The 21,470-nt window shown below is 57.9% G+C and overlaps 1 protein-coding gene across 5 annotated transcripts in view; it reads right to left on the reverse strand.

Annotated features, from left to right (window-relative positions):
- Positions 1–13,660: 13,660 nt before the first annotated feature.
- Positions 13,661–21,470, reverse strand: part of DLG4 (discs large MAGUK scaffold protein 4) — a 91,596-nt gene continuing 83,786 nt past the window's right edge. For all 5 annotated transcript variants that reach the window (XM_054005533.1, XM_054005531.1, XM_054005532.1 and 2 more), the window contains 9 exons: positions 20,997–21,173; positions 20,246–20,282; positions 18,987–19,014; positions 18,319–18,366; positions 18,126–18,227; positions 17,463–17,635; positions 16,865–16,974; positions 16,271–16,362; positions 13,661–15,877 (listed from right to left, as the gene is read on the reverse strand). In XM_054005533.1, coding sequence (XP_053861508.1) covers positions 15,771–15,877; positions 16,271–16,362; positions 16,865–16,974; positions 17,463–17,635; positions 18,126–18,227; positions 18,319–18,366; positions 18,987–19,014; positions 20,246–20,282; positions 20,997–21,173 — 874 coding nt within the window. In that variant the 3' untranslated portion in view covers positions 13,661–15,770. The remainder of the gene's footprint in view (positions 15,878–16,270; positions 16,363–16,864; positions 16,975–17,462; positions 17,636–18,125; positions 18,228–18,318; positions 18,367–18,986; positions 19,015–20,245; positions 20,283–20,996; positions 21,174–21,470) is intronic.

The raw sequence follows: 21,470 nt of genomic DNA on the forward strand, positions 1-21,470 counted from the left end.
ATATATTTTTAAGGTTCAGGATATCCCATATAAGCGAACAATTGAATGGATCAGTGGAGATAAAAGTATATGATATCACTACCAGTGAACCCCAAGAATTTATAATTGCTCACAGGGGGCTGCCATTAGATTAGCACAACAGAGGGCTTGGGTTATTTCCTCTAGAAAGAAGAGAGACTTGACCGGATCCCTTTGGGATGGGGCCAATAGTGCAGCAGCAGTTTGGAATATTTTTAAGAACCAAGAACATGATGAGAAATTGGGGCAACTAGAGAAGGCCATTGGCCTTGTTTCTGGAGCACAACTAACCCAGGTACAGGCTGGAGTTGGTGAGTTACATGTTATTTCCGCCCTTAGTTCAATGACCCAGAAGTTGCTGACAGAGATGGTATTGAATATCACTGAGGCTGGGAAGGCATTGCAGTGGGATCTAGCATGCTCAGAGATTCAGGATTTCTTGAAGGACCAGCTAATGGCCATTCGGAATGATCTAGAGCACCAGGCTTGGCCCACTGCCCTTACAGACACGTCAGGAGTACCATCTGATCTGTGGCCATGGAGACATACTTGGAGACTTTCTGGGTGGAAGTGTGGACGTTCTCAGTGCTCCTTCCAAGCATATGGACCGGTTCAGGGGGTGTGGGCTCCCACATACCGAATCCTGCCGGGTCCATGGGGAGGATGCATGTGGGATTGGGTAATTCACCGAGACATCTGGGAAATTAGACCTCCTGGTATGCCCAATCGATTTTTAGTCAGTGCTCCTGGGATTACACCTGACATTTGGATGGGGTTAGGGAGTCAATGGACGTTTTGGCTGTTAGAACCCCCACAGCTTTAGTGTATCCGTAAACTGAAGCCAGGAGAAGTTGTTACTCTTCATGACTACGTTTGCTGGGAGGGTAGGGGACAAGGAACTACCCTGACAGGACACTTATTTTTTAAGCTAATGATAGCTGTGTGTATGTTAAAGCCACCACATTGCAAGACATACATTTTAATCTCATTACCACTGCAGGCAATCATATTATTTACTGGCCTGCAGATAGAATTTTGCAAGTAGTCCTTAGGTTCCAGATACCCTTTAATTGGACTAGTTTAGTACCTGATCGATTTCAAAATTTGCTTTCACTGTTACCAGAGGTTCAGAAAATCTCTGAAGTACAAGGGCAAATTCACATGCTTCAAAATATGTATCAAGTTGAAAAGTATGCCTTTCAGACAGCTTATAGAGTATCCACCTTATGTACTAAGTATGATGTATTGTGTTCTATGACTAAGATTGTACAACAACCCCATCATATTATCGCTATGGGAATGTTATTGCTTGTGTTGTGCAGGAGTATGTTATTGTTGTTGTAAAGGACGTAATACCTGTCATGTCCATGCTCATCATGCATTATCATTACATCCAGTCAAAACCCCAAAGGTTGAAGCATCTGATGTAGAATCTGAATTCCGAGATTTAATGCAAATAGAGATTTGAAAATGTTTGTTGTACTAGTAGTACAAAAGGGGGGGTTGTGGAAGCAGAGAAAGAACTGACAGGAAGGGGATGCAATACATGACAGTTCGTTAGCAAGAGTCAGGCTAACTGTAACCCTGATAACGCGAGATTTGTAGAAGCGAGGATTGTGTGAGGCGGGTGAGAAAGAACTGTGTAAGAAGTCATTATGACCTGGTATAGATAAGGTGTAGAAGACCTTGTGTAGATAAGGTATAGAAAATATTGTATGTTGGCAAGAGTCAAAACAAGTGAGGAAATGAGATATCAAGATGGCCTATGTATAAACAAAATGCAACTGTTGCTCATTGATTTAGCTGGGAATTGGTCCTGCTTTGAGCAGGGGGTTGGACTAGATGACCTCTTGAGGTCCCTTCCAACTCTGATATTCTATGATTCTATGATTCATTACTGTCTGTAACAAAAGGTATAAATGCTTGCTGTAATTGTTTACCTGTTGAGAGACCTGCTTAGCTCTCTCCCTCTGCGCAATTGTGAGAGTTAATAAAGCATCTGACTTGCTGTACCTAAACAAATAGTGAGAACTCTGTTTTTCTCCGACAGGGGGTAGGGTTGGGATTTGGGGTTACGGTGAGGGCAGAGCGCTGGGGGTAGGGTTGGCTGATGGGGTTACGGTGACGGCAGAGCATTGGGGATAGGGTGGGGTGTTAGGGTTACAGTGAGGGCGGAGCATTGGGGATAGGGTGGGGTGTTAGGGTTACAGTGAGGGCGGAGCATTGGGCATAGGATTGGGTGTTGGGGTTACGGTGAGGGCAGGGAATTGGGGGGTAGGGTTGGTTTTTAGGGTTACGGTGGGGGCATACCATTGGAGGCTAGGCTTGGGGGATAGGGTTACGGCGAGGGCAGAATATTGGTGGCTAGGGTTGGTTGTTAGGGTTACGGTGAGGGAAGAGCATTGGGGGATATGGTTGGTTTTTAGGGTTACGATGAGGGCACAGCATTGGAGGGTAGGGTTGGCCGTTGCGGTTATGGCGAGGGCAGAGTATTGGGGGGTAGGGCTGGTTGTTGGGGTTACAATGTGGGTAGAGCAGTGGGGGGTAGGGTTGGCTGTTGGCATTACGGTGAGGGCAGAGCATTGGGGGGTGGAGTTGGCTGTTGGGGTTCCAGTCGGGGTAGAGCATTGGTGGATGGGGTTGGGGATGGGGTTATGGTGAGGGCAGAGCATTGGGAGTAGGGTTGGTTGTTGGGGTTATGGTGAGGACGGAGCATTTGGGAGTAGGGTTGGTTGTTGGGGTTACAGTGGGGGCAGAGAATTGGGGGGTACGGTTGCTTGTTGGGGTTACGGTGAGGGCACAGCATTGGTGGGTAGGGTTGGTTTTTAGGTGACGGTGATGGTAGAGCATTGGGGGATGCGGTTGGTTGTTAGGGTTCCAGTGGCGGCAGAGCATTGGAGGGTAGGGTTGGGTGTTGCGGTTATGGTGAGGGCAGAGCATTCTGGCGTAGGGTTGGTTGTTGGGGTTATGCCGAGGGTAGAGCATTGGGGCGTACGGTTGGCTGCTGAGGTTATGATGAGGGCGGAGCACTGGGAGGTAGGGTGGGATGTTAGGGTTACAGTGAGGGCGGAGCATTGGGCATAGGGTTGGTTGTTGGGGTTACGGTGAGGACAGACCATTGGTGGGTACGGTTGGTTTTTAGGTGACGGTGATGGTAGAGCATTGGGGGATACGGTTGGTTGTTAGGGTTCCAGTGGCGGCAGAGCATTGGAGGGTAGGGTTGGGGGTGGGGTTATGGTGAGGGCAGAGTATTGGGGAGTGTGACGAAGTGGGGGGTTTTCTTGTTTTCTGTGGAGTTTCAATGGTTTGCATGTGGAGGGGGTGGGACTCGGTTTCCCTGGGTGTTACTGGTTTAAAGAGGGGAGGGGAAAGGGAGTGTGTTTTACAGAGGACCGTAGAGAGGACTTGGGGACCCAGCCGATGGCCGGGAGGATGGATACCCCAGCGACCGGTGACCTGGCGACCCGGAGGCCCAGCTCAGGAGATGCAGCCGGTTCTGGCCAGTGGACGGACAATGGGCTGCAGAGTGAGGACCCAGTGACCTAACCAGCCGGTTCCAGCCAGAAGACAGAAGTGAGGAGAGGAGGTCCCAGTTTACAGCCCTGTTTACCTGGAGAGAAGACAATGGACAGAGGTGGGGCCTGGGGCCGGTGATCTCAGATGCCCAGCTGGTAGCAGGGGGGCTTGGGGCTGGAGAGGGGGAGCAGGCAGAGCCCACCTGGATGCAGAGAGACTGTGATGTGCTGAGGGAGGCCAGGCCTGAGGCCCTGAGAGTTTCCTGTGCTGTGTTCAACTCTCAATAAACCCTCCTGTTTTATGCTGGCTGAGAGTCACTCCGATCTAGAGAACAGGGTGGCATCAACCCCTTTGGGGGTGGAGGCCCGGGGGGTCCAGAGTGAGTGGACTCCCTGAGGGGGCCCACGGTGAGAAACAGGTGTGCTAGGGTTCCGAGAGGTGCGGATCCAGGAGGTGGAGGGGCCTGACCCCGAGAGAGTGTGGACCCCCGAGAAGGGCTGTCTCACTAAAAGGGGCACCCCTCACGGACCGCACGGGGCCAAGAGTGGGCACGATCTGTGGGTCTGTGACAAGGAGTACGGTTGGTTGTTGGGGTTACAGTGAGGGCAGAGCATTGGGGAGTAGGGTTGAGTGTTAGGGTTACCGTAAGGGCAGAGCATTGCAGGTAGGGTTGGTTGTTGGGGTTACGGTGAGGGCAGAGCATTGAGGGGTAGGTTTGTTTGTTGGGGTTACAATGTGGGCAGAGCATTGAGTGGTAGGGTTGGGTGTTGGGGTTACAGTGAGGGCAGAGTATTGGGGGTACAGTTGGTTGTTGGGGTTACGGTGAGGGCAGAGCATTGAGGGGTAGGTTTGTTTGTTGGGGTTACAATGTGGGCAGAGCATTGAGTGGTAGGGTTGGGTTTTGGGGTTACAATGTGGGCAGAGCATTGGGGGGGTAGGGTTGGCTGTTGGGGTTACAATGTGGGCAGAGCATTGGGGGTGGGGTTGGCTGTTGGGGTTACAATGTGGGCAGAGCATTGTGGGGTAGGGTTGGGTGTTGCGGTTACGGTGAGGGCAGAACATTTGGGGGTAGTGTTAGGTGTTGGGGTTACCGTGGCGGCAGAGCATTGGGGGGTAGGGTTGGCTGTTGGGGTTACGGTGAGGGCAGAGCATTGGGGTAGGGTTGGCTGTTGGGGTTACGGTGAGGGCAGAGCATTGGGGGGTAGGATTCAGGGCTGGCTCCAGGGTTTTGGCCTCCCCAAGCAGCCAAAAAAAAAAAAAAACGTGATCACGATCGCGATCTGCGGCCGCAATTCGCCGGAAGGTCCTTCGCTCCTAGTGGGAGTGAGGGACCGTCCGCCGAATTGCCGCCGAATAGCTGGACCTGCCGCCCCTGTCCGGACTGGCCCCCCCCAAGCACCAGCTTTCCAAGCTGGTGCCTGGAGCCGGCCCTGGTAGAGTTGGGGGTTGGTGTTACAATGAGGGCACAGCATTGTGGGGCAGGGTTGCCTGCTGGGGTTAGGGTGAGGGCAGAGCATTGGGGTGTAGGGTTGGGTATTCGGATTACGGTGAGGACAGAGCATTGGGGGGGTCGGGTTGGATGTTGGGGTTACGGTGAGGGCGGAGCATTGGGGGTAGGGTAGGGTGTTGGGGTTACAGTGAGGGTAGAGTATTGGGGTTATAGTTGGTTGTTGGTGTTACGGTGAGGGCAGAGCATTGCAGGGTAGGATTGCGTGTTGTGGTTACGGCACGGGCAGAGCATTGAGGGGTAGGTTTGTTTGTTGGGGTTACAATATGGGCAGAGCATTGTGGGGTAAGGTTGGCTGTTCGGGTTACGGTGAGGGCAGAGCTTTGGGGGGTAGGGTTGGATGTTGGGGTTATGGTGAGGGCAGAGGATTGGCGGGTAGGGTTGGGTGTTTGGGTTACAATGTTGGCACAGGATTGTGGGGTAGGGTTGGCTTTTGGGGTTACAGTGAGGGCAGAGCATTGGGGGTAGGGTTGGGTGTTGGGGTTACAATCTGGGCAGAGCATTGGGGGGTAGGGTTGGCTGTTGGGGTTACAATGTGGGCAAAGCATTGGGGGGTAGGGTTGGGTGTTGGGGTTACGGTGAGGGCAGAGCAGTGCGGTTAGGGTTGGGTGTTTGGGTTACAATGTTGGCACAGGATTGTGGGGTAGGGTTGGCTGTTGGGGTTGCGGTGAAGTCAGAGCATGGGGGAGGGTTGGTTCATAGGGTTACGGTGAGCGCAGAGCATTTGGGGGTAGGGTTGTGTGTTGGGGTTACGGTGAGGGCAGAGCATTGGGGGCTAGGGTTAGGGGTTGGGGTTACGGTGAGGACAGAGCATTGGGGGGTAGGTTTCGTGGTTGGAGTTATGGTGAGGGCAGAGCATTGTGGGGTAGGGTTGGATTTTGGAGTTACGTTGGGGGCATGGCATTGGAGGCTAGAGTTGGTCGTTGGGGTTAGGGTGAGGGTAGAGCATTCTAGCGTAGGGTTGGCTGTTGGGGTTACGGTGAGGGCAGAGCATTGGGGGGTCAGGTTGGGTGTTGGGGTTACGGTGAGGGCAGAGCATTGTGCGTAGGCTTGGGTTTTGGGGTTACGGTGAGGGCAGAGCATTGAGTGGTAGGGTTGGGTGTTGGGGTTACAGTGAGGGCAGAGAATTGAGGGGGTAGGATTGGTTCTTATGGTTACAGTGAGGGTAGAGCATTGTGGGTATAGTTGGTTGTTGGGGTTATGGTGAAGGCAGAGCATTGGAAGTTAGGGTTCCGTGTTGGGGTTACAGCACGGGCAGAACATTGCGGGATAGGTTTGTTTGTTGGGGTTACAATGTGGCCTGAGCATTCAGGGGGTAGGGTTGGGAGTTGAGGTTACGGTGAGGGAAGAGCATTGGAGGGTAGGGTTGGTTCTTAGGGTGACGTTGAGGGCAGAGCATTCAGGGGTCGTGTTGGCTCTTGGGGTTATGGTGAGGGCAGAGCATTGAGGGGTAGGGTTGGATGCTGGGGTTACAGTGAGGGCAGAGCATTGGGGGTGGGGTTGGCTGTTGGGGTTACGGTGTGGGCAAAGCATTGTGGGGTAGGGTTGGCTGTTGGGGTTATGGTATGGGTAGAGCATTGGGGGTACGATTGGCTGTTGGGTTTACGGTGAGGGCAGAGCATTCGGGGGTAGTGTTGCGTGTTAGGGTTAAGGTGAGGGCAGAGCATTGGGGGGTAGGGTTGGCTGTTTGGGTTATGGTGGGGGCAGAGCATTGGGGGGTCGTATTGGATGTTGGGGTTACGGTGAGTGCAGAGCATTGTGGGCTGAACTTCGATGTTGGGGTTACTGTGAGAGCAGAGTATTCAGCGGTAGTGTTCGGTGTTAGGGTTAACGTGAGGGCAGAGCATTGGGGGGTAGGGTTGGCTGTTAGGGTTAAGGTGAGGGCAGAACATTGCGGGGCAGGGTTGGCTGTTAGGGTGACAGTGGTGGCAGAGCATTGCGGGTAAGGTTGATTGTTAGGGTTATGGTGAGGGCGGAGTACTGGGGAGTAGGGTTGGGTGTTGGAGTTACGGTAAGGGCAGAGCATTGGGTTGTACGCTTGGCTGTTGGGTTTATGGTGAGGGCAGAGCATAAGGGGTAAGGTTGGATGTTGGGGTTACGGTGAGGGTAGAGCATTGGGGCGTAGGGTTGGATTTTGGGGTTACAGTGAGGGCAGAGCATTGGGGGTAGGATTGGCTGTTGGGGTTATGGTGGGGGCAGAGCATTATGGCGTAGGGTTGATTGTTGGGGTTACGGCGAGGGCAGAGCATTGGATCGTAGGGTTGGTTGTTGGGGTTATGGTGAGGGCAGAGCATTGGATGGTTAGGTGTTAGGGTTACGGTGAGGGCGGAGTACTGGGGAGTAGGGTTGGGTGTTGAAGTTTCAGTGAGTGTAGAGCATTGGGCGGTAAGGTTCCGTGTTGGGGTTACGGTGCGGGCAGAGCATTGGGGGTAGGGTTGTTTGTTGGGGTTACGGTGAGGGCAGAGCATTGGTCGGTAGGGTTGGCTGTTGGGGTCACTGTGAGGGCAGAGTATTGGGGGTAGGGTTGGGTGTTGGGGTTTCTGTGGGGGCAGAGCATTTGGGGGTAGGGTTGGGTGTTGGGGATACAATGTGGGCAGAGTATTGTGGGGTAGGGTTGGCTGTTACGGTTACGGTGAGGGCTGAGCATTCGGGGATAGGGTTGGTTTTTGGGGTTACGGAGAGGGCTGAGCATTGTGGGGTCGCTTTGGCTGTTGGCGTTACGGTGAGTGAAGAGCTCTGGGGGTAGGGTTGGATGTTGTGGTTACGGTGAGGGCAGAGTATTCGGTGGTAGTGTTGGGTGTTAGGGTTAAGGTTAGGGCAGAGCATTGGGGGTAGGGTTGGCTGTTAGGGTTACAGTGGTGGCAGAGCATTGAGGGTAGGGTTGGTTGTTGGGGTTTCGGTGATTTCAGAGCATTTTGGCATAGTGTTGATTGTTGGGGTTACGGCGAGGGTAGAGCATTGAGTTGTAGGGTTGGCTGTTGGAGTTATGGTGAGGGCAGAGCACTGGTGGGTAGGGTTGGGTGTTGGGGTTACAATGTGGGCAGAGTATTGTGGGGTAGTGTTGGCTGTTCGGGTTACGGTGAGCGCAGATCATTGGTGGTAGGTTTGGTTGTTGGGGTTACGGTGAGGGCAGAGCATTGGGCGGTAGGTTTGGATGTTGGGTTTACGGTGAGGGCAGAGCATTGGTCGGTAGGCTTGGCTGTTGGGGTCACGGTGAGGGCAGAGCATTGGTGGGTAGGGTTGTTTGTTGGGGTTATGGTGAGGGCAGAGCATTGGGGGGTAAGTTTGGATGTTGGGGTTACGGTGAGGGCAGAGCATTGGGGGTAGGGTTGGCTGTTTGGGTTTTGGTGGGGGCAGAGCTTTGGGGGGTCATATTGGATGTTGGGGTTACGGTGAGTGCAGAGCATTTGGGGTAGGGTTGGATGTTGTGGTTACGGGGAGGGCAGACATTGCGGGGTAGGGTTGGCTGTTAGGGTGACAGTGGTGGCAGAGCATTGCGGGTAAGGTTGTTTGTTAGGGTTATGGTGAGGGCGGAGTACTGGGGAGTAGGGTTGGGTGTTGGAGTTACGGTGAGGGCAGAGCATCGGGTTGTACGGTTGGCTGTTGGGATTACGGTGAGGGCAGAGCATTGGAGGGTAGGGTTGGTTCTTAGGGTTACGGTGAGGGCAGAGCATTAGGGGGTAGGGTTGGGTGTTGGGGTTACAATGTGGGCAGAGGATTGGTGGTAGGGTTATTTGTTGGGGTTACGGTGTGGACAGAGCACTGGGGGGTTGGGTTGGCTCTTGGGGTTACGGTGAGGGTAGAGCATTGGGTCGTAGGGTTGGATTTTGGGGTTATGGTGAGGGCAGAGCATTGGGGGTAGGGTTGGCTGTTGGGGTTATGGTGAGGGCTGAACATTGGGGGGTCGGTTTTGCAGTTGGCATTACGGTGAGTGCAGAGCACTGGGGGTAGGGTTGGGTGTTGCGGTTACGGTGAGGGCAGAGCATTCTGTGTAGGGTTGATTGTTGGGGTTACGGCGAGGGCAGAGCATTGGGTCGTAGGGTTGGCTCTTGGGGTTACGGTGAGGGTAGAGCATTGGGGTGTAGGGTTGGATTTTGGGGTTACGGTGAGGGCAGAGCATTGGGGGTAGGGTTGGCTGTTGGGGTTATGGTGGGGGCAGAGCATTGGGGGGTCGTGTTGGATGTTGGGGTTACGGTGAGGGCTGAACATTGGGGGGTCGGTTTCGCAGTTGGCATTACGGTGAGTGCAGAGCACTGGGGGTAGGGTTGGGTGTTGCGGTTACGGTGAGGGCAGAGCATTCTGCGTAGGGTTGATTGTTGGGGTTACGGCGAGGGCAGAGCATTGGGTCGTAGGGTTGGCTGTTGGGGTTATGGTGAGGGCAGAGCATTGGATGGTTAGCTGTTAGGGTTACGGTGAGGGCGGAGTACTGGGGAGTAGGGTTGGGTGTTGAAGTTTCAGTGAGTGTAGAGCATTGGGCGGTAAGGTTCCGTGTTGGGGTTATGGTGAGCGCAGAGCATTGGTGGATAGGGTTGGCTGTTGGGGTCACGGTGAGGGCAGAGCATTGGGTGGTAGGGTTGGCTGTTTGGGCTACGGTGAGGGCAGATCATTGGCGGTAGGTTTGGTTGTTGGGGTTACGGTGAGGGCAGAGCATTGGGGGATAGGGTTGGGTGTTGGGGTCACGGTGAGGGCAGAGCATTGGTCGGTAGGTTTGGCTGTTGGGGTCATGGTGAGGGCAGAGCATTGCGAGTAGGATTCGGTGTTGGGGCTACGGCGAGGGCAGAGCATTGGGTCGTAGGGTTGGCTGTTGGGGCTTTGGTGAGGGCAGAGCATTGGAGGATATGGTTAGGTGTTAGGGTTACGGTGAGGGCGGAGTACTGGGGAGTAGGGTTGGGTGTTGGAGTTTCAGTGAGTGTAGAGCATTGGGCGGTAAGGTTCCGTGTTGGGGTTACGGTGAGCGCAGAGCATTGGTGGGTAGGGTTGGCTGTTGGGGTTACGGTGAGGGCAGAGCATTCGGGCGTAGGTTTGGCGGTAGAGGTTACGGTGGGGGCAGAGGATTGCGGGGTAGGGTTGGCTGTTGGGGTTATGGTGAGGGCAGAGGATTGGGGGTAGGGTTGGGGTTGGAGTGAAGGGAGAGCATTACGGGGTAGTGTTTGTTTTTGGGGTGACGGCGGGGGCAGAGCATTGGAGGATAGTGTTGCGTGTTAGTGTTACTTTGAGGGCAAAGTATTGGAGGGAAGTGTTGCGTGTTAGGGTTACGGTGAGGGCAGAGTATTGTGGGGTAGAGTTTGTTTTTAGAGTTACTGTTGGAGCAGAGCATTGGAGGGTATGGTTGGTCGTTGGGGTAATGGCGAGGTCAGAGTATTGGGGGGTAAGGTTGGTTTTTAGGGTTACGGTGAGGGAAGAGCATTCGGGCGTAGGTTTGGTGGTAGTGGATATGGTGGGGAAAGAGGATTGGGGGTAGGGTTGGCTGTTGGGTTATGGTGAGGGCAGAGGATTGGGGGGTAGGGTTGGGGTTGCAGTGAGGGCAGAGCATTCAGGGTAGGGTTGGGTGTTGGGGTTACGGTGAGGGCAGAGCATTGGGGGGTAGGGTTGGGTTTTGGGGTTACAATATGGGTAGAGCATTGTGGGGTAGGGTGGGCTGTTGAGGCTATCGTGAGGGCAGAGCATTGGGGGTAGGGTTTATTGTTGGGGTAACGGTGAGGGCAGAGCATTGGGCGTAGGGTCGGCTATTGGGGTTACGGTGAGGGCAGAGGATTGGGGCGTCAGTTTGGCTGTTGGGGTTACGGTGGGGGCAGAGCATTGGAGGGTCGGGTTGGTTGTTGGGGTTACGGCAAGGGCAGACCATTGGGGAGTAGGGTTGGTTGTTGGGGTTACGACGGGGGCAGAGCATTGGGGGGCAGTGTTGGGTGTTGGGATTACGGCAAGGGCAGAGTATTGGGGGTACGGTTGGATGTTGGGGTTTTGGTGAAGGCAGAGCATTTGGGGTAGGGTTGGTTGTTGCGGTTACGATGAGGGCAGAGAATTGGAGGGTAGGGTTGGTTCTTAGGGTTATGGTGAGGGCAGAGTATTGTGGGTAGGGTTGGGGTTACAGTGAGGGCAGAGCATAATGGGGTAGGGTTGAATGTTGGGGTTATGGTGAGGGCAGAGCATTGGGCGGGGTAGTGTTGGGGGTAGGGGTTACGTTGAGGGCAGAGAATTGGGGGTAGGGTTGGTTGTTACCGTTACGATGAGTGCACAGAATTGGGTGGTAGCGTTGGTTCTTAGGGTTACGGTGAGGGCAGAGCATTGAGGGTAGGGTTGGGTGTTGGGGTTACATTGTTTGCAGAGCAGTGGGGGGTAGTGTTGGGGGTTGGGTTTACAGTGAGGGCAGAGCATTGGGGGTAGGGTTTGGTTTTGGGGTTACGGTGAGGGCAGAGCATTCTGACATAGGGATCGTTGTTGGCATTACGGAGAAGGCAGAGGAATCGGGCGTAGTGTTGGTTGTTGTGGTTACAATGTAGGCAAAGCATTGGCTGTAGGGTTGGCTGTTGGGATTACGCTGATGGCAGAGCATTCTGGCGTAGGGTTGATTGTTGCGGTTACGATGAGGGCAGAGAATTGGGCGGTAGGGTTGGTTCTTAGGGTTACTATGAGGGCAGAGCATTGCGGGTAGTGTTGGGTGTTGGGGTTACGGTGAGGGCAGAGCATTGGGGGCTAGGGTGACGTGTTGGGGTTACAGTGATGGCCGAGCATTCAGGGATAGGTTTGTCAGAAGGGGTTACGGTGAGGGCAGAGAATTGGGGGTAGGGTTGGTTGTTGGGGTTACTGTGAGGGCAGAGCATTCTGGCGTCGGGTTGATTGTAGGGGCTACGGTGAGGGCAGAGCATTGGTGGGTAGGGTTGGTTGTTGCGGTTATGATGAGGGCAGAGAATTGGGCGGTAAGGTGAGGTGTTGGGGTTACAGTGATGGCAGAGCATTCTGGGATAGGTTTGTCAGTAGGGGTTACGGTGAGGGCAGAGCATTGGGGGGTAGGGTTGCATGTTGGGATTACTGCGCGGGCAGAGGATTCAGGAATAGGTTTGGTTGTTGGGTTTGTAATGTGGGCAGAGCATTGTGGGGTTGGGTTGGTGTTTGGGTTACGGTGAGGGCAGAGCATTGGTGGGTAGGGTTGGATGTTGGGGTTACGGTAAGGGCAGAGGATTGGGGCATAGTGTTGCGTGTTTGGGTTACAATGTTGGCACAGCATTGTGGGGTACGGTTGGTTGTTGGGGTTACAGTGAGGGCAGAGCATTGGGCATAGGGTTGGGTGTTGCGATTATGGTGAGGGCAGAGCATTGGGGGTAGGATCGGGTTTTAGGGTTACCGTGAGGGCAGAGCACTGGGGGGTAGGGTTGGATTTTGGGGTTACGGTGACAGCAGAGTATTGGGGGTAGGGTTGGCTGTTAGGGTTACAGTGAGGGTAGAGCAGTGGGGGGTATGGTTGGTTGTTGGGGTTATGCTGAGGGCAGAGCATTGGGGGCAGTGTTCGCTGTTTGGGGTGAGGGACGGGAGCCACGTGATACCCCAGAACCCCAAACCCTTCCCCCCGCAGTCTCTCCACACACACCCTCCCAAACTGTGGTCAATGGGCTCTGGGGAGTCTCCCCCCCAAAATCTGGGCCCATCTGCCTCCAACTGGTGCAATCCCCCCTCCATGCCAAGCTCATTAGTTCTGTCTCCCTCCTCAATCCTTGACCAGCAGGATGGGGAGGGCGCCCAGACCCTGGAACACTTCCCCCCCCCCCATGCCCTCAAAAATATGCACTTCCCCCTCCCCAGGTCAGACATAGGGGGTCGGGGGAGGGAAGTATTATAGTTGGGACAACGTGGGTGGAGGGTGGAGGGGAGGAGCCCCCCAGCCTAGCACAGACTTTGGGGGAGGCACGTTCCCAGCCAGGCAGAGACCCCTGGGGGCCAATAGGGCCCCTTACCTTCGTGGTGGCTACAGTGCCACACTGCTGCTCCCAGAGCTGCAGAGAGAACCCAGGAGTCCTGGCTCCCAGCCCCCCCTGCTCTAACCCACCAGCCCCCACTCCCCTCCCAGAGCCGGGAGAGAACCCAGGAGTCCTGGCTCCCAGCCCTCCCTGCTCTAACCCACCAGCTCCCGCTCCCCTCCCAGAGCCGGGGAGAGAACCCAGGAGTCCTGGCTCCCAGCCCCCCCTGCTCTGACCCACCAGCCCCCGCTCCCCTCCCAGCGCCGGGGAGAGAACCCAGGAGTCCGGGCTCCCAGCCCCCCCTGCTCTGACCCACCAGCCCATGCTCCCCTCCCAGAGCCAGGGAGTGAACCCAGGAGTCCTGGCTCCCAGCCCCCCCTGCTCTGACCCACAAGCCCATGCTCCCCTCCCAGAGCCGGGGAGAGAACCCAGGAGTCCTGGCTCCCAGCCCCCCCTGCTCTAACCCACCAGCCCCCACTCCCCTCCCAGAGCCGGGGAGAGAACCCAGGAGTCCGGGCTCCCAGCCCCCCCTGCTCTGACCCACAAGCCCCCACTCCCCTCCCAGAGCCGGGGAGAGAACCCAGGAGTCCTGGCTCCCAGCCCCCCAGTACAATCACATCGAGCTCTGTCTCTCTGTATGCAAATATAAAGTCACAGTGTGAAACGATTGGGTAGATATATATATATATATATATATATTGTCCGTTTTAATTCTCTGCCGGTGGTAATAATATTTCTATGCAAAATATTCTTTTCTCCCCCCCTCCCCCATTCCCAGACCCCTGTAGGAAAGAGACCCCCCCAGTCGCTATACCTGAAACAGCCCCAGAGGTCAATGCGCCCCCAGGGGGGAATTCCTGCCCGCCCCCAAATGCTTCCTGTTTCACCCGCGTGAAGTACAGGAGAGACGGGGCCCAGGGTGACAGGAGGCTGGCTGGTCAGTTGTCTCCTGACTTGGGGAGGGGGGGAGGGGCGTCCGGCTGTCCCGGGGGTATTAACTGCAAACAGCGCCGCCCTGGGGATGGGTTATGGTGACTGCAGAGGCCGAGAAAGTGCATTTGCAGGAGAGAACCCATTAGTCCTGGCTCCCAGCCCCCCTGCTCTAACCCACCAGACCCTGCTCCCCTCCCAGAGGCAGGGAGAGAACCCAGGAGTCCTGACTCCCATCTTCCTCTACTCTTACCACGAGACGCAACTCCCCTCCCAGAGCCGGGGAGAGAACCCAGGCGTCCTGGCTCCCAGGCCCCTCTGCTCTAACCACCAGCCCTCACTGCCCTCCCAGAGGCAGGGAGTGAACCCAGGAGTCCTGGCTCCCAGCCCCACCCCGCTCTCACCATGATACTCAGCTGGTCCTGTTTCTCGGTACCTACTGATCATCCCTTACCCCTTTCTTTTCTTCCCCCCCTGCCTTTCCCCCTTGCCCCGGGGCAGGAGGGAGGGGGGCAACCCCATACCCAAATTCACCCCAAATTCACCGGTAGGTCTTTTTTCTAGCAAGGGTCTCTGTGGCCAGCTGGAGTTTATATACAAAAAAAAAAAAAAGAAAGAAAGAAAGAAGCATCGTCATAATTAAGAACATGTCCCAACGAAAATGCCTGTAACGAGAAAAGGAAGGACCGTCTGACATCTCCCCGCCCACCCATCCCCAGTTTCATACAATCACGCACAGCCAGACCGAAATACTCGCTATGACCCCAAGAGAAAAAGAAATATTCACAGAACGTCGAAAATGTGTTTCGGATCCCCCCCCCCACGAGTCTTTTCTCCGCCCGGAAAGAAAAGTAGAAATTGCCGAACAGCAAAATGCTCATTTTTTTTTGTCACGTTTTCCTGTTGCTTTTTTGTTTGGTTGTTTTTTTTAAAGCCACCATGCGCCGAAAAGGGAAGGAGCTGAACCGTACTGAGAAAGAAAAAGGAAAGGAAAAGAATTGGTCCGATCCGTCTGGAAACATCACGGGCGCGGGGGGGGGGAATAAATCGGCAAAGCGCCTGCCTTTTGGAGACAGGGCGATCGGGTGTCTCTCGCCGACGTGCCTTCCCGCGTTGGTTTAAAAAGAAAGTTTCCCTTCGGTTGGGTAGAAAGATAAAGGAGGATCGTGGGTTATTTTCTCCTCTGTCCCCGGCCGGGAAAGCAAAAAATAAATAAATAGCCTCAAAGCAGTTGGTGGTTTTTTAATCCGTTTTCCCTGCTTTATCCTTCCACGCCGCTCGTTTTCCCCTCCAAAGAACGCGCCAAATCTGGGGTCGATTCCACTCCGAAAAGAAACCGGGTGTCCTTTCATCTCGGCGGGCGGAATAGTTTTTGCCCAAGAAATCCGGTTTTCCGATCCTCCAGAGATGCGCTTTTGCTCCACCCTTCTCTTCATTTTTTCTCGGTGTGTTTCGTTCCTTTCTTCTCCTCCGCCCCCTTTCCGGTCCTTCACGCATCTCCTCGATTGGATCCCAGGGTCCGGATCTGATGGGGATGGGGGGCGGACGGGGGGATCGAAAGCAAAATGCCAGAAGCGCAGACGTCACAAGCCAACACCTCTCGAAAAAATACAAGCATGCACAGAGCGCTTTTCCTGGGTGCAAAGAGACAGGAGCGGATCTTGGCTGGGGGGGGGAGGGGAAGGAGCCAGGCGAAGGATTGCGAGAAAAAAAAATCCAGAAAGGAGAAGAAGAAAGAAATAGACCGGATCCCTTCCCCCCCCCTGCCCCCGAAACCTCCTCCCCGAAAAGAAAGCGAACGGCTCAGTTCTGGGTCGGGCCGCAGTTCCCACCGAACGGGGAGGTCCCTAAAGTCTCTCCCGGGCCGGGATCCAGATGTACGGCCCCGAAAGTTCCTCGATAATCCGTTTGATTTTGTGGTAGATCTCCTCGAAACTCTCGCCTTCGACGATGGCTGCGGGGGGGGGACACACGGCACAGGGTCAATAGGGCCAGGGCACCCACAGGCAGCTCCCTGCTGCGTTCCCCCTGTCCCAGCTCACCTCCGCCTCCTCCCATGAGGGATCCAATGGGACAGGGAGGGGCGGATTTGGGGCGGGGGCTTTGGGGCAGGGGCGGACGTGAGCCCCCACCGGCACCGAAAAATGTCGGCGCCCATGAACGGGGTGAGATGGGGTGGGGAAAAAACCATCCAGCCCCAGAGAACCCACCCAGGCTGGGGAAATCTCCGCTCCGGATCTGAGGACGCCCATGGGAGCTGGCGGCCTCCGTGTCCCCCCGTCCCAGGAGTTTGGGACAGCGGGAACATCCCGGGAAGCTGGGGGGGCCGGGGGGGGACAACACCTACCCGAGAAGCACTCTGTGAATTCTTGTTCCAGTTTGATGGCTCGGTCGAAGGCTTTTCGCGCCTGCTCCTCTGTTATCCGCTTGCTGATCTCCCTGTGTGTGGGGGGGACACACATGGACACCCGTCAGACTTCGCTCCTGCCTGCCCCCCCCCAAAAAGGGGGCGATTAAAGGCCTCGGGGATAACGAGGGGGGGGGATTTCGGCCCCATGGGCTGCGGGACGCAGAACCCAGGACGGGTGCGAAGCCGCCCAGCCCACGCTCACCCGCCAGCGCCCACTGGCGGCCGCCGGCTGCAGTGGCTGGGGCAGAGTGCTAGAGACCCCGCCCCACTTATCTCAGACCCCACCCCCACAGCCCACTTAGACCACGCCCCCAATCATCTCAGACCCCGCCCCCTTATCTCACCTAGACCCTGCCCCAATCATCTCAGACCCCGCCCCCTGATCCCCCGCCCCAATCATCTCAGACCCCGCCCCCTGATCTCCTGCCCCAATCATCTCGGACCCCGCATCCTACCTAGACCCTGCCCCAATCATCTCAGACCCCGCCCCCTGATCCCACCTAGACCCCCACCCCCAGCCCCCATACTCACAGGACATTCTCCAGGGACCGGGGCCGGATGAAGATGGCGATCGGGTGGAGCTGGGCGGCCTGGAGCCGCCGCACGGCGTTGGCCGAGACGTCCAGGATGCAGTGTTTGCCCTGCAGGGGAGGGGGGGTGTCTTCAGCCATCCATGGACCCCCCCCGCTGGCCCCCTCTGCCATCCCTCCCTCCCCCCGCTGCTCCCTCTCCAGTCCTCTGCCGTCCCTTCCCCTCTCCTCCGCTGCTCCCTCCCCCATCCTCTGCTGCCCCTCCCTCCCCCCGCTGCCCCTTTCCCCATCCTCTGCCATCCTTCCCTTCCCCCGCTACCTCCCTCCCCCATCCTCTGCCGTCCATCCCTCCCCCCACTGCCCCTCCCCCATCCTCTGCTGCCCCTCCCTCCCCCTGCTGCCCCTTTCCCTCCCTCCCCTGCTGTCCCTCCCTCCCCCCGCTGCCCCTCCCCGTCCTCTGCCGTCCTTCCCTCCCTCCCCCTGCTGTCCCTCCCTCCCCCCCGCTGCCCCCTCCCCCGTCCTTTGCCATCCCTCCCTCCCCCCGCTGCCCCCTCTGCCGTGCCCCCCTCCCCCATCTGACCCCCCCGCCCCCCCCGTACCTGCTCGGCCACCTCGCGCACGGACTGGACGCTGGTCCCGTACAGGTGGCTGTTGTATTGCCCGGCCTCGATGAACTTGTGGCCCTGGATGTCCTTCTCCATCTTCTCCCGCGACGCCACGAAGTGATAGTCCCGCCCGTCCACCTCGTACTCCCGCTTCGGCCGCGTGGTGTCTGGGGGGGTGGGCGGGGGGAGCTCAGGCCCTTCTCCGGCAGCCTGGGGCCCCACTGCCCTGCCCTGCCCCCCTGCAGCCTGTCACCCCCCTGCATTGCCCCCCCTGCCCCACCCCACCCCCTGCAGCCCGGCGCCCTCCTGCTCCACCCCCACACTGCCCCCTGCAGCCTGGCAACTCCCTGCCCCGTCCTCCCATGCAGCCCAACACCCCCTTGCCCCGCCCCCCTGCAGCCTGGGCCCCCCCTGCCCCACCCCCCTGTAGCCCAGCACACCCTGCCCTGCCCCCCCGCCCCGCCCCCCCTGCCCCACCCCCATTCTGCCCCCTGCCCCGCCCCCCTGCAGCCTGGCACCCCTTTGCCCCGCCTCCCCGGCACCCCAGCGCCCCCTTCCCAGCCCCCACTCTGCCCCCAGCCTCGCCCCCCTGCAGCCCCACCCCCCTGCAGCCCGGCACCCCCCCGTCCCCACCGCGGCGCCCCCAGCAGGACTCACGGGGGACACAGGAGCCGAACTTGTCGGGGAACTCGGAGAGCAGATCGTCGTTCGCTCGGTCCTTGGTGGGCCCCAGGATGATAATGGGGCGAGCGTAGTGCACTGGGGGGGGGAGAGAGGGAATAGTGATGAGGGAGAGACCGATTCCCCCCCCCGCACAGCACCCCCTGCTGGCAGCCAGCCAGACTCTCACCTTCCATCTGCATCACTGTCTCGTAGCTCAACACCGAATCCTCCCGACCTGGGGGCGAGAATCCGAAAGAGTCACCGGCAGAGCTGGGGGGGGGGGGGGGGACAGGGGCTGCGGGTCGGGAGTGAGGGGCACCGGCAGAGCTGGGGGGGCAGAACTGGGGGGGCAGGGACTGCAGGTCAGGAGTGAGGGGCACCGGCAGAGCTGGGGGGGCAGAACTGGGGGGGCAGGGACTGCAGGTCAGGAGTGAGGGGCACCGGCAGAGCTGGGGGGGAGGACTGGGGGGGGCAGGGACTGCAGGTCAGGAGTGAGGGGCACCGGCAGAGCTGGGGGGGGCAGGGGCTGCGGGTTGGGAGTGAGGGGCACCGGCAGAGCTGCGGGGGGGCAGGGCTGGGCTGGCAGGGGCTGCGGGTCGGGAGTGAGGGGCACCGGCAGAGCTGGGGGGCAGGACTGGGGGGGCAGGGGCTGCGGGTCGGGAGTGAGGGGCACCGGCAGAGCTGGGGGGCAGGACTGGGGGGGCAGGGGCTGCGGGTCGGGAGTGAGGGGCACCGGCAGAGCTGGGGGGTGGGGGGATGTCACAGCTGGGACACTCACAGTGCGGGAAGAACAGGTACGAAATAAAGGGACAGTTGGAAACGGAAGAAAGAGGTGACAGCAGGAGAGAAACCCACCTTGAGAGCCCGATCCTGGCACCCGATCCTGGAGGGGGCAGAAAGAGAGAGAGAGAGAGAGAGAAAAGGAGTGAGACAGAGATAGATAGATAGATAGATAGATAGATAGATAGAGGGGGTGGATGGGGATGGATAGATAGAGGGGGTGGATGGGGATAGATAGATAGATAGATAGATAGATAGAGGGGGTGGATGGGGATAGATAGATAGATAGATAGATAGATAGATAGATAGATAGAGGGGGTGGATGGGGATAGATAGATAGATAGATAGATAGATAGATAGATAGGGTGGATGGGGATAGATAGATAGATAGATAGATAGATAGATAGATGGGGTGGATGGGGATAGATAGATAGATAGATAGATAGATAGATAGATGCGGTGGATGGGGATGGATAGATAGATAGAGGGGGTGGATGGGGATAGATAGATAGATAGATAGATAGATAGATAGATGCGGTGGATGGGGATGGATAGATAGATAGAGGGGGTGGATGGGGATAGATAGATAGATAGATAGATAGATAGATAGATGCGGTGGATGGGGATGGATAGATAGATAGAGGGGGTGGATGGGGATAGATAGATAGATAGATAGATAGATAGATAGATAGATAGATAGATAGATGGGGTGGATGGGGATAGATAGATAGAAGGGGTGGACAGACAGAAATTGCCCATACCCCCTTCCGTTTCTCCATCCATGGGGGGGACCCATTACAGCCTCCATTTCTCACCTCCCCCCATCGTATTCCACTGCCCCCCACACAACCCCAGAGCCCCTCCCCCCAGGAGAACCCCCTCCCCTAGGATCCCCCCACCTCCCCCGTCTGGTCCAGCTCTGGTGTCTGAGGTGGGAGCCGCTCCCCATAGCACCCCCTGGCGGAAGCAGTCCCGCCCCTTTGTGGATTGACTCCCTGATTGGCCCCCGCCATGTTGGGCAGGTGAGGAAGGGGTTAATGGCCTCGAATTGGGGCGCAACACACTGTGAATGGTGGCGCTGGCCGGCGTCGGCACGGGGGCGTGCAAAGGCAGTTGTGCGCACGCTCGCACAGTGCCACACTCGTGGGAAGGCACAGAGAGGACCGGGAGGCGGGAAAGTGCCCCTGGGGGTCTGGGTGTGGCCAGGAGAGGCCCAACGATAGAGCTCCGCCCCCAGCCTTGCACACTCACTCCTGGGACTGATGGTAGCTTTGCACACCCAGCCCCCCCCTGCCCCCGGGGTGGGTGGGTGTGTTGAGGGGGCAGTCACTCACCTTGGCCTTTAACCGCGTCCACTCCCGGCGCTCCACCCTACAGGGAGACCAAACCTCAGAGATGGCCCCGCCCCCTGCCCCAGGGGCCGCCTCCTGCCCTGGAGCCCCGCCCCCCTCCTCTCCCTCCCCACAACCTCTCCCCCTGTGGCCCCTTCCCCAGCCCTGCAAGCCCGCCCCCTTCCCATAGCCCCACCCCGAAACCCTCCTCACAACCGCTCCCCCTCTGGCACCGCCCACTGCTCACCAGCCCCACCCCCTTCCCAAAGCCCCACCCCTAATCCCTCCCCACAACCTCTCCCCGTCTGGCCCCACCCACTGCTCACCAGCCCCACCCCATTCCCATACCCCCACCCCCAAACGCTCCTCACAACATCTCCCCCTCTGGCCCCGCCCACTGCTCAGCAGCCCCGCCCCCTTCCCAAAGCCCCACCCCTAATCCCTCCCCACAACCTCTCCCCATCTGGCCCCACCCACTGCTCACCAGCCCCGCCCCCTTCCCATAGCCCCCACCCCCAAACGCTCCTCACAACGTCTCCCCCTCTGGCCCCGCCCACTGCTCACCAGCCCCGCCCCCTTCCCAAAGCCCCACCCCTAATCCCTCCCCACAACCTCTCCCCCCATGGCTCCTCCCACTGCCCTGCAGCCCCAACCCACCCGCAGCCCCACGTTCCCCCACAGCCACTTCAGCCCGACAGTTTCTCCCACCAAGTCCCCCCCTTCCCACAATGCCCCTCTGCCCCCCCCCCGGTACCGTCTCTTGCTGGGCACGAAGCCGATCTCGTCCCCCTCCCCGTCGGGGTGGACCCGCCGCGCCTGCCACCACTCATCGTCCGAGGCGTCCACCACGTGCAGCACGTCCCCGAAGCGGAAACTCAGCGCCTGGCTCAGGAACCCGCAGTCCTTCGTCTTGTCGTAGTCGAACAGCGCCCTGCGGGGGCAGGGCCAGGGGTCAGAGAACCCAGGAGTCCGGGCTCCCAGCCCCCCCTCTTCTAACCCACCAGCCCCCGCTCCCCTCTCAGAGCCGGGGAGAGAACCCAGGAGTCCTGGTTCCCAGCCCCCCACTGCTCTGACCCACCAGCCCCCACTCCCCTCCCAGAGCCGGGGACAGAACCCAGGAGACCTGGCTCCCAGCCCCCGCAGCTCTAACCCACCAGCCCCCACTCGCACCCCAGGGCCGGGGAGAGAACCCAGGAGTCCTGGCTCCCAGACCCCCAGCTCTAACCCA

Source organism: Malaclemys terrapin, chromosome 15, assembly GCF_027887155.1.
Source record: "Malaclemys terrapin pileata isolate rMalTer1 chromosome 15, rMalTer1.hap1, whole genome shotgun sequence".
NCBI lineage: Eukaryota > Metazoa > Chordata > Testudines > Emydidae > Malaclemys > Malaclemys terrapin.